This window comes from Penaeus japonicus, unplaced genomic scaffold (genome assembly GCF_977035675.1).
Source record: "Penaeus japonicus unplaced genomic scaffold, GWHDUDI00000001_assembly GWHDUDI00000013, whole genome shotgun sequence".
NCBI lineage: Eukaryota > Metazoa > Arthropoda > Malacostraca > Decapoda > Penaeidae > Penaeus > Penaeus japonicus.
This window is the reverse complement of record NW_028234415.1, coordinates 43,344,344-43,356,843: the sequence shown is the minus strand read 5'-3', so window position 1 is coordinate 43,356,843 and position 12,500 is coordinate 43,344,344. Positions and strand designations below refer to the sequence as shown.

The 12,500-nt window shown below is 41.9% G+C and overlaps 1 protein-coding gene across 3 annotated transcripts in view; it reads right to left on the bottom strand.

The window, feature by feature from the left end:
* Nucleotides 1–8,966: 8,966 nt before the first annotated feature.
* The window catches only part of LOC147470685 (uncharacterized), a gene marked incomplete at its 5' end in the record, with an annotated part of 15,738 nt that continues 12,204 nt past the window's right edge, over nucleotides 8,967–12,500 (bottom strand). For all 3 annotated transcript variants that reach the window (XM_086543588.1, XM_086543590.1, XM_086543589.1), the window contains 1 exon segment: nucleotides 8,967–12,119. In XM_086543588.1, the coding sequence (XP_086399714.1) occupies nucleotides 12,099–12,119 (21 nt within the window).

Sequence of the window (12,500 nt, the reverse complement as noted above, 5' to 3'; positions counted from 1 at the left end):
CTTCACACTTCCTAAAAGACTGCTTGTCACCCTCCCTGAACGCATCATTACTGGGTTACATTTTCCTTCCATCTTCGTGCTGGTCAATAAGCTAATCCGCGTGTTGGGAAAAGGAACGTAAACAGGAATTCAAATTTGACGGAGTTTTGGGGTAACTGGTCAATTTAGCTAATTTCGCGTGTTGGGGGAAAGGAACGTAAATAGGAATTCAAATTTGACGGAGTTTTGGGGTAACTTTTCTATTTTTTTTATTTTTTTTATTTCCTTTTTTTTTTTTCTTCTTCTTCTTTTTTTGTCTAATTATTTGTCCTTCCTCTTCGTGTTGGTCAATAAGCTAATCCGCGTGTTGGGAAAAGGAACGTAAACAGGAATTCAAATTTGACGGGAGTTTGTGGTAATTTTTCCTCTTCGTGTTGGTCAATAAGCTAATCCGCGTGTTGGGAAAAGGAACGTAAACAGGAATTCAAATTTGACGGAGTTTTGGGGTAACTTTTCTATTTTTTTTATTTTTTTATTTTTTTTTTTTTTATTTATTTCTTTTTTTTTGTCTAATTATTTGTCCTTCCTCTTCGTGTTGGTCAATAAGCTAATCCGCGTGTTGGGAAAAGGAACGTAAACAGGAATTCAAATTTGATGGAATTTTGGGGTAACTTTTCTATTTTCTATTTTTTTTTTTTTTTGTCTAATTATTTTTCCTTTCCTCTCTTTCGTGCTTGGTCAATAAGCTAAGCTATCCAACGTGGGGAAACAGGAATTCAACATTGATTTTGGAGTTTGGGTAAACGTAACCCAGGAATTCAAATTTGATGGAATTTTGGGGTAACTTTTCTATTTTCTATTTTTTTTTTTTTTTTTTTTTTCCTTCCTCTTCGTGCTGGTCAATAAGCTAATCCACGTAAACAGGAATTCAACATTGATTTGGAGTTTTGGGGTAACTTTTTTTTTTTCTGTCTAATTATTTGTGAAAAAAGGATAAGGATGTGAATGGTAAGGTTTTTGATGATGGAAGGTTGAAAATGAAAAAGGAAAATGTAGAATAAACGTGGAAGGCGTAGTAGATTGTAAGGATGGTGAATGGAAGGTATTTTGATGATGGAAGGTTGAAAAGAAAAAGGAAAATGTAGAATAAATGTGGAAGGCGTAGTATGAAGAGAATTAAAATCACTGAACGGACTGAACGTGAATGAAATGGAACAGAATTGCAATATATATGATAAAATATTACGGGAGGAGAAACACAAAGAAATAACCTGGAGAAACAAGACAGGAGAAACAAGAAAGCAACAAAAGACAAGAATTAAAAGAGACAATACACCAAATACATCAAAAGAGAAGAACAGAAAAAAATACTCCAAATGCATACAAAAAAAAAGCGTAACAGAAATAGAAATTAAAAAAAAAATACTTGAAAAAAAAGTCTTGCAGAGCTCCTGTGATACGCAAGAACAACGAAGAACAAGAAAAATTGAACATTATTTAGAACAGCGTCGTGTTAAGTCGTGGCAAAGTAAGCGCATAGTGGCAGGGGGAGGGGGAGGGGGAGGGGTGGATATGGACGGGGAGGGGGAGGGGGAGGGGTGGATACAGACGGGGAGGGGAGGAGAGGGGGTGAGAGGCGAAGGGGGAGGGGGATGGAGTAAGCGGATAGTGGCAGGGGGAGGGGGAGGGGGAGGGGGGGATACGAACGGGGAGGGGAGGGGAGGAAGAGGCGAAGGGGGGGGGGGGGGGGAAGTAGCGGATCGTGGCAAAGTAAGCGAACTGTGCAGGGGGGAGGGGGAGGTAGGTGGATTATGGACGGTGAGGGGGAGGTGGAGTGTGGATACCAGACCGGGGAGGGGAGGAGAGGGGTGAGAGCGAAAATAAGGGGAGGGATGGAGTAAGCGGAATAGTGGCATGTGGAGGGTGGAAGGGGTGAAGGGGGGGATACGAACGGGGGGGGAGTGGAAAGTGGAAAGTAGCGGACAGTGGCAGGGGAGGGAGGGGGAGGAGGAGGGGGAGGAGTGGATACGGGACGGGGAGGGCGAAGGGGGAAGGGCGCGAAGTAGGGGAAGTAAGCGGATGGTGGCAGGGGGAGGGGGAAAGTAAGCGGACAGTGGCAGGGAGAGGGGGAGGGATGGATACGGACGGGGAGGGGAGGGGAAGGGGGTGAGAGGCGAAGGGGAAGGGGGGAAAGTAAGCGGACAGTGGCAGGGGGAGGGGGAGGAGGAGGGGGAGGAGTGGATACGGACGGGGAGGGGGTGAGAGGCGAAGGGGAAGGGGGGAAAGTAAGCGGACAGTGGCAGGGGAAGGGGGAGGGGGAGGGATGGCTACGGACGGGGAGGGGGAGAGTAAGAGGCGAAGGGGGAGGGGAGGGAAAGTAAGCGGACAGTGGCAGGGGGAGGGGAAGGGGGAGGGGTGGATACGGACGGGGTAGGGGGTGAGAGGCGAAGGGGTGTGGAGGGGGAAAGTAAGCGGACAGCGGGGACAGTGGCAGGGGAGGGGGAGGAGGAGGAGGGGGGGGAGGGGGGAGGAGTGGATACGGACGGGGAGGGGGTGAGAGGCGAAGGGGGAAGGGGGGAAAGTAAGCGGACAAGGAGTGGATACCGACGGGAGGGGGAGAGGACGAAGGGGAGGAGGGGGAAAAGTAGCGGACATTGGGCAGGGAGGAGGGGAGGTATGGATCGTACGGGGAAGGGGAGGGAAGGGGGTGAGAGGCGAAAAGGGGAAGGGGGGAAAGTCGCGGACAGAGGACAGGGGGAGGGGGAGGAGGATGGTGAGGAGTGGATACGGACGTGGAGGGGGTGAGGAGGCGAAGGGAATGGGGAAAGTAAGCGACAGTGGCTACAGGGGGAGGGGAGGAGAGGGGGGGATGGATACGGACGAAGGGAGGTTGTGGAGCTGAGAGGGGAAAGGGGAAGCGGAGGGTGGACGGAAAGTAAGGCGGACAGTGGCAGGGGGAGGGGGGAGGAGGAGGGGGAGGAGTGGATACGACGGGGAGGGGGTGAGAGGGGTGAGGGGCGAATGGGAAAGGGGTGAAAGTAAGAGCGGACATGGCAGTGGGAGGGGAGAAGGAGGGAGGAGTGGATACGGATGGACGGGGAGGGGGGGAGGGATGGCTACGGACGGGGAGGGGGTGAAATGGGGGTAAAGTAAAGGCGGACATATGGCAGGGGGCGGGGAGGAGGGAGGGAGGGGGAGTGTGGGGGGGGGGATGGTTCATGGAAGGGTGGCGCCATTGTATAGTCGTGGTTTCCATACCAGCCGCGGGCCCCGATTCCTTTTCCGGTTTGCTTTGTTCTTTATAGTCACCTTGGCCTTTTAGATTTGGCTCGACCTCTTCTCCGTGGCTTTTCTTCCCTACGCTGCTTCTCTCGTGCGGGGACCCTATGTCCTTTTTGTCTTCCGGTTTTTCTTTTAGTCACCGCACTTTGGCCCTGCCGTTGCCGTCCTCGGTATGCTTTTTTGTGGGTTTTATAGTCTGGATCTGCCACTCTGCCTCTGTTTGCTGCTTGCTATTTTGCCGGGTGACATACCGCGCCCCAGTCATGTTCTGGGAGGGTCCGGTATTTAACTTGACTGTGACGCGAATTTTGGAGGGAGGGGAGGGAAAGTAAGCGGACAGTGGCAGGGGGAGGGGAAGGGGGAGGGGTGGATACGGACGGGGAGGGAGGGGGGAAAGTAAGCGGACAGTGGCAGGGGGAGGGGGAGGGGTGGTTACGGACGGTGTAGGGGGAGGGGGGGAGAGGCGAAGGGGGGGGAAGTAAGCGGACAGTGGCAGGGGGAGGGGGAGGGATGGATACGGACGGACAGGGGGAGAGGGGAGAGAGGGTGAGAGGCGAAGGGAGGGAGGGGAGGGTGGGGGAATGACGAGGAGAGATATACTCCATGGAAGGAAGTGGTTCTATTAGTGCCGTGAAAAAGCGGGAAAGCAGGGGGGGACCACTTCCTGTTGACTGAAAGCGGACCGTGTCAAAAAGGTTTGCTTGTGTCGGGCAGATACGTACGGACCGGAGTTGGGTGTGGCTCTGTTCTATCTCTGTGATCGCTGGCTCCTGCGTTGCCTGTCTTTAATTTGTGGCCCATTTTCATACATTCGCCCCTTTGTCTATTTTCTTTCATGCCATTTTTTTTTGGGGTTTTTTCTTGTCTTCTCGCGACTATTCTCGTCAAACACCAAGTTCCGTCCGTGAGACAAATCGTTCCGAGCAAAAAAAAGTGCGTGGAAAAAAAATATACACTTCCCCTGAAGGGCGGTTCGCAAGGAACAAAGTAGGGGTGTGGGAAGGAGAAGGGGCTGGGGTCCAGAGGATGTGTGTGTGTGGCAGTAGGAGAGGGGATACGAGCATAGAACATAAATAAGAACATAAATAAAAAGGACTTAAATAACATACGATTAAATAAGAACATACGGATGATAAAATCGCAATGTTAGAAAACCACGTATTGTATATTAATAGACGGGTATGAAATTTCAATCCTCTTAGCTTGTTATGAAAGCATGTTGTATGATACCAGGTATAAACTTCAAATTTCATCTAAACCCGTAATATTAGTGAATTACTGAAAGCATTGTCTCTCACAAGGTTAAACTTAGTTCCTTAACCGGAATATGTGTGTTTACTATACCGGCGTTCCGTCCCCCCGTCCGTCCTCCCGGCGTCTCCCCGGGGGGGGGGGGGGTGGGGGGGGGGGGGGGGGGGGGGGGGGGGTGGGGGGGGGGGGGGGGGGGGGGGGGGGGGGGGTCCGCGCTTGTGTCTTCTTCTCTTCTTCTTTCTTCCTGCTCTGAGCTTCCTTTCTTACTTTCTTTCTTCTCCTCTTTCTTCTTTCTCTTTCTTCTTTTCCGTCCCGATTTTTTCTAATGTTCTTCTTCCTTCTTCTTTTTTTAATGATTTGCTCATCTTCTAATGTTTAATATTTTTATTCTAGTCATTTCTTTTTTTTTTACCTTTGGCCCGACGACTGATGCTGTGCTATTATTCAATATATTCAGTCGTCACAGCTGCTGATGCGACAGTGCGTGCGGGGAGGGACACGAACTAACCTATCGTATATATATTTGCCATAATGCTTGCGGGGAAGACGGGGGAGGTGGAAAGGTCAAAGGCCGTGAAATGCAAAGGTCAAAGGCCGCAAAATACATAGGTCAGAGATGTAGGAGAGTATTATAAATCGGATTATTTCGCGGATTTCGGTAGCAAAGACTGTTGGGGTTTACGAGTGGATTCAACGGAGCCACCCGGGCACAAGGGAAAGGGAATAACTCGCCGCATAATATAGTGTTGCCTCTGGTCATTATCACATTCGCTGTGTCCTGCAGGCACCATTGCGTATTCTGCGCAGGAAGTCGTCATATCGTTATGCTAAGGAGTAACATAGGACAATAAAAACGTTCGAATTATTGCTTTAATCTTCGTTTGCAGTTCTTCGTCTGTAAATAGGTTAATCAAAATGAACGCATCCACCTGTTCACATTTTCCGTCGTTTAGGTAAATGAAAGCGGTGCTATTTACGCCTCCAGTCATGTTTTTTATACGCTAGAACCCGAGACTGAGCAGAGATTATGTAGAATTTACATTAATGTGGAAGAGCTTTTGCCTTTGAAAACAGATGGTATTTTGACGCTGCTCCCTCCCTATCTATGCTGCTTCCCCCTACCCCCTTGTTTCTTGCATCTCCTTTGCAACTGATCTTGCGAGACAACTGAACAATGAAGTAGCGTTTATCACATGTATATTCAGTCTCTAGGATCCAAAATTGCTTGAGCATCTACAAGGAGACTGGAATTTTTATTATACAGCATATTATTCCCGGGTTTATGTACGACATTGAATGATAATCGGCCCTTGCATTGTCACCCGGGCAACAATATCTACAAACCCAGCTCGCACAAGAAGGAAATAAAAATCACGGGCAAGAATTTTCGCCACGCCATGCGGCCCTCGAACGACGTATGTTATCAACGGCGTGTTCCTCAGTTTAAAGCGACAGCGCGGACGATCGACGGCCTGACAAGAAGGCAAATGGCGGGCGGGTGTATGGCGAGTTAGCAACGTGGCCGGGTAGTCATTGTAGTGCAACGTGTATATGTAAATGAGATAAAAGGCAGATCGGTCGATACGATGAATCCCAAAGCACTTAGGTTATTTTTTAAGACTTTTTGATTGGCAGTTCCCTTCAGGCTCTCTGCATTGGGGTGTCTTTCGTTAACCGTAAAGTGCAATGCAGTTGAGCAACCTGGTATAAGTAACTGGTTGCATTTTTATGCATAGATTTATGACCGGTGCTGATGATATAATCGTATTTTTTTCTTTTTTAACATGTTTTATGCGTTTGAACTACAGGTTTGAGTGATGTAAAGCTGTCATATTGGTTTTGTACACCACTATTTATTTTTTCCCCACGTCTCATTCTGTACACATACACACACACACACACACACACACACACACACACACACACAGAGTCTGCCTAAGTAATAATTTTCATTTCGTTTATTCCTATTATATCTCTACCATAAGAAACAGCATGACATTTCATAATCATATCCTAGTTACAAAGGATTGAATACAAATACTCTTAGCTATCATACTATTTTGTATATTTTTTAACTTATCTAGACATGTTATGATAAGCAAACTGTTTTAGATAAAAATGTTTTTTAAATTCCCGGAAGTTTTCCAGGCGCTGTGGGTGTCGGTGTGCCCCCTCACCCCCCCACCCCTACTCCCGACCCCCCTTCGCTTTATCCTGTCAGTCACTTGCGTGGCCCACCCACCCCCCCCTCCCCCTTCACCACCCCTCCCTTCCCTTCTCAATTTATCCCATAACTTTTCCAAGCCTTTTTTTTGTCAGTAATTCATAAATTATCTGTCAATCGATCTTTTTTTTTTTTTTTTTTGTGCTTGTGTGTGTGTGTGTGTGTGTGTGTGTGTGTGTGTGTGTGTGTGTGTGTACGTGTGTGTGTGTACGTATGCGTGTGTGTGTGCTTGTAGGTTGGTTATTGATCAACCAGCTATCAGTCGTTCATAAATCAATCAATTATCAATTATTCATAAGTCAATCACTCAATCAATTCTCCGTAAGGGAATTCAGCCAATGATTAATCAATTATCCACGGACAGAAGTCATGACAATTGAAAACGTCCGAAGTAAATGGAAACATTTTTGTTCATCCGTGAGGGCTTCGGGTCACCATTCCTTCCCGGGAAAATCTTAAGAAACAATATATATATATATATATATATATATATATATATATATATATATATATATATATATATATACACTGGAAAATCTGACGAATGGCACCTGAGCTCACGAAATTATGGTATGAATGATTTTTTTTGTGTGTGTGTGTGTGTGTGTGTGTGTGTGTGTGTGTGTGTGTGTGTGTGTGTGTGTGTGTGTGTGTGTGTGTGTGTGTGTGTGTGTGTGTGTGTGTGTGTGTGTGTGTGTGTGTGTGTGTGTGCATGTGTGTGTGTATGTGTACGTATGCATGTGTGTGTGCTTGTAGCTTGGTTCTGACCCATGCTTTTATGTTGCTTTTATGCCTATTTTTTCTGTATTTACTTATGTTCTGCTTTGCCTTTTATTGTTTCTGTTTAACGAAATGATTTTAAACTGTTTCACTTTCATTTTGGATATTGACAAAGAAACAAAGCAAAGTATTGAGCCGTGCTTACAATTTGCTAAGACAGGTAATATATTTCCATTTACTCGCCTACTCTTAATTGCCGAGTTGTTGTTTTCTGTCTATCCGTTTCATCTTTTCTTTTCTCTTATCAATCATGTAAGTTAGAGATAGCATTTACGTGTATGTGTGTTTCGATTTTTTTTTTTTTTTTTAGAATAGTTTCCCCCACTCTCGCTGGTCTCACCTGGAGAAAACGGAGGATACCCCGTCGAAGCAACCAACCAAATGCAACCAAATTCTTCAACTTTAGTCTGTCAGTCAGTGGGAATTTGGCCCGAGGGTTTGGGCCAGGGGTACGGATACCCACTGGCCTTCAGAGGTTGGGTGTTTGGGACTCCTTTTGTATCGGTAGGACCCCCTGGGACGACGTATCCGTACTACTACTGTGCGTGGGCGTGGGCGTGTATAAATAAATAGATATACATGATCAGATGCATTATGAATCAAAATCCCAAGATTTTTTTTCAGCAGTAAACAAAATTAACTTTGTTGTTGTCAGTCTTCCCTCATCAACCTCGGTTTTCATTGCAGAGGTATGCATAATCCAGTCATGCAACAACCAAGATGACAGGATTTGAGGCTCTATACTATGACTCTCGTCATCAAACCTCTAAACTCATCACATTCATCACACACCCTGTGGTATAGGAGACCCCGAGAGACTTTCAGTGATGCCAACACGCAAGAGAAATGGTAATCAAAATATCCCAACAAATAGTTGTGTTGGCAAGACTGTGATAACCGGGACCTTAAGACTGACTCAAGGGTCGTTGATGGCTAAAGACTTTCTTAGTGAAGGATGACAGGAGCGAAGTGAGAGAGAGTTCTCAATCCCTAAGTTCATTCTACCCAAATAAACAATGCAATGGGTATCGGGGGGAAATTACACAGTGCGGTCAATTCTATTCGTTTCCTTACCATATTTTAAATGAATAGGAATTGTAAAACCCATGCTTAATCTAACTGCATACTTTCAGTTTTTTTTAATGCATATGGAAATATGCTGTTAGATTTTAGTTTGTAATACTGTATAATTATATTAGTAATTTCATTTTTTCAGCTGGTTGAGAGTGTAAAAAATTACAAGAACATACACCACTGATAAAATTACCTATTGATAAGGCAAACAATAAACAAATTAATCACAGACACACGTGTATACATATACATACTGTATAATTTTTTAATAAATTATATTTTTGTTCACATCCTCAATTTTCAAAAAGTTAAAATAAATCAATTATATTCACCCTTTTTTTCCAGAACATTTAAACAGGGATAATAAAAGTCCATGTAAAAACACAATAGATAGTTATATTGCTTATAAAAATAGATACAAGAAAAACTTTCCTTCTGCACATCTATGAAATTCAAAATTAGCTGTCCATATGATAACTTGGGCACAAAATACCAGTAATATATAGTAATATGAGCTTATCCCTTCAGACTTGTTCATGGATTAATTTGTCCTGAATAGATGGTGCTTATCATCAAAAACTGAAGACAACCCACTGTATTTGTATGTTTTGAAATATAATGGCATTTCATAACAGGTTTCTTCCTAGTCATTACAAAATTAATGTTCTCGGCACAGTAATGGACGATACAGGAATGGATAATGGACATGACTGTAGCAAACTGTTTTAGATGTGATATAATTTCTATATTATGAAACCAAGTGATTCTGGCACGAGGTTACAAGACTGTGCACATAGTTCCGATATTACAAATCATGCCTTACTTCTTTCTTTCAGAAGTTCAATAAAGTCACTGGCTGGGTTCTATTATAATGATCAATTCTATACTTGCATTTGCTATGCACTGAATAAAATAAAGCCATGTAAATAGAGAACTCCAACATTTTAACAAAATCAAGAGCAATTTAACATTGTGAAAGAGTAAATACCATGTTCTATCAGATATACTCACTATGAGGAACTAAACCTGTCCTTGTAGTGATAGTACTCACTGGATTATAAAAAAAGGAGTTTTTTATGTAAATCTCAATTAGAAGCATTCCTTTACTGAAAATCAAATAAAAAAATCAAATATGACATTAGAAAAGTTCAGAAAAAGAATTTAATCATTATTAATGCTCCTACTCTTTCAACTATCAACCATAACAATTACTTTTTTACTTAATACAGTAATTCATACTGACAGAAGGTAACCAAAATATCTGCCTTGGGTATTATATTTCAGCTCAATTTTGTCAGCAAACGTTTCAAATTACAACCCAAAAGTATCCATGCCAGTAGGAGCACTCAAGCTGATGTCTCTGTCTCTTTCTCAGATTTTTCATTCTCATGATATTCTCATGGTATTGCAATGCTAATGCCTGTTCATTTGCATAACTATAAGAATTACATATTCATTCATAAAACTTTTGTCCATGATAAGAATACATGTATATTGATAATAACTGAAATTAAAATCTACTACCTCTTAATATGCTTCATATAATTGTGAAAGAATAAGAATGTGGTGTTTCAATTTGCTGAAAGTCTGGAGGGCAACATTTTAAATGTAACCAAAGCATTGCCCTCATGAAAGCACTTGCACGAGAAAATGGGTTATTTTCATATTCTAATAAGTTGTAGGTACAGAACCGAGTAGATACTAACATAAAGTATCTATTAATGAAAGATACTGGGGCTTTGCAAATGATAAATGTATCTAATGACTCATTTGTGGTACAGACAAGATTCTTTTTGCTATAAAGCACCCTCTTTCTGTTTACTTAACCCCTTGTTGCTAAGTAACCATGATACATGTCATGACAGTTTTGACAATCGCACCTAGCATTAAGGGGGTATTTATTCCCTTTCCGTGATATTGGAATGTTAAAAGGAGTTACAGGACTGTCTTTTAGTTGCCTTACGTGCTGAAATATTTTCAGACGAAGGGAACACAGCATTGTATTTAAACAGAAGAGCTGGTATTGAATGGGCATAGATGGAGGTGAATAGAAAATTAAAGGAATTAGAATAGATATGTACTAACCTTGATCAGTTTTTGACAGCCATCAAGTCTTTCATTATTATCTTGCTATTGTTTTGCATTCATTCATATATTGTGAACATGTATATGCACATACAGAAGTGACTGTGCATGAATGTACATTCATTGTACTCACATGTGCATAGCTTTGCTGTAACAATTTGTAAAAATAATGGAAAAAATTGAACATAGAATGGCAAGTGTAATCCATGTTTCTAGATCTGAATTTTGAAAACAAATGTATAAAAATCTCTACATTCCTCCTCATGTTACTCTAATGTCATCAATCCATGACAATTATACCATAAGAGGAAAAAAACAGTTCAGATGTAAACTCCTAAACATGCCAAAGGTAATAATATTAGAATAACTGATCCTCAGGCTACAATTTGATTATATTTCTCTATAACCAAGATAGACTGACATCGAAGACTGTGATTACAAAAGTGTATATCAACCTGGCATTTAGCAATTCAAAGGATGTTTACTTATATACATATACTAAGAAGCAGGTTAATCCATACAGTCAAGTGCTAAATAGCATCAGTGATTCTAGCATCTCACAGCCCATAAAACTCTTCATAAAAAAAGACTACTGATGGTTCTCCGGTGCGCCACCATATCCTCAAAATAATTTTTTTGTCCGTGAAAGGAAGAAACAAATTTAAAAATGAATAAAAAACAAGTCTGTGTAAAAATATGAATAGAATCTACAACAGTTTACTTTTCATATATTTCTCTGTGAATAATTCTTCTAATTCACACTAGTGAAGCTTCTTTTCTCTGCAACTCTAAGACTAAACTAATTCCAAAACTTATTGAAAACTTTCCAGATATCTTTCCCATTGTTATTCAAACCTCATTCTTCAAATCCAGAATAAAATGAAAACATTATTACAGAGCAAACATATTAAACATTTTGCCAATAAGTCTTCCTCCAGATGACATGAAGAACATGTGTTCCTGAGGAAGATTTACAGTGAAAATATGGAATACATATGCTCTGAAAATGTTCCTCATACTTCATTTTCACCTTGTCAAAAATATAGCCATCTGATTATACTTTACTTGGAATCAACAAGCCTTCTCATCTGACAACAAACACGAATGTATTGGTCATTTATAGAAAAAAAAGAAAAAAGTCTGGCAGTGAAACACCAGTCGGATCAAATAAACCTTGCTCTGCGAAGACCGACATCAATTCCTGTTAGTTACCCTGTTTAAATATACCCAGTATCATTCACCTATATATCCTAACAAGACATTTCTCTTCCATTACAAATATCGTTCCTTAATACATTACGGAATATAAAGCTCTCCATGTACAAACAAATATCTAACATTAAAATAGCTGAGTGATGCTATTCCTAATCTGAAGATGACCGGGATGTCAACATTTCCTTGCACTGTAACGGATGCCATTATCTTAAATGAGAAATGTGCGTACCTAGAAAGAAATAAGAAATTGGCCGTTAAAACATGCTTATAATGTACATGAAACTTAATGTATGTCCTTATTTCTTAACTGATTTTGTTGCTTGCAGAGTAGGAAATAGCACAACTGAAATCCTTACAACACTCACCTATATATAAATGCCATAATAACCCTTATTTGCACACATTTTTCAAACCCTTATCTTTAAATGGCTAAAGCCTCAACTAGAAAAAAAGACAAATAAGATTAACTTACAAACAGAGATTTACTTGAATTCTATTGTTTAATAAAAAATAGTGAGAATGTAAAATGATCCAACTGCAGGAATAAGCCTTAAAAAACATAGCACTCGTTTCCCCAAACATTACAAATACTCTTTTACAGATAGTTTTC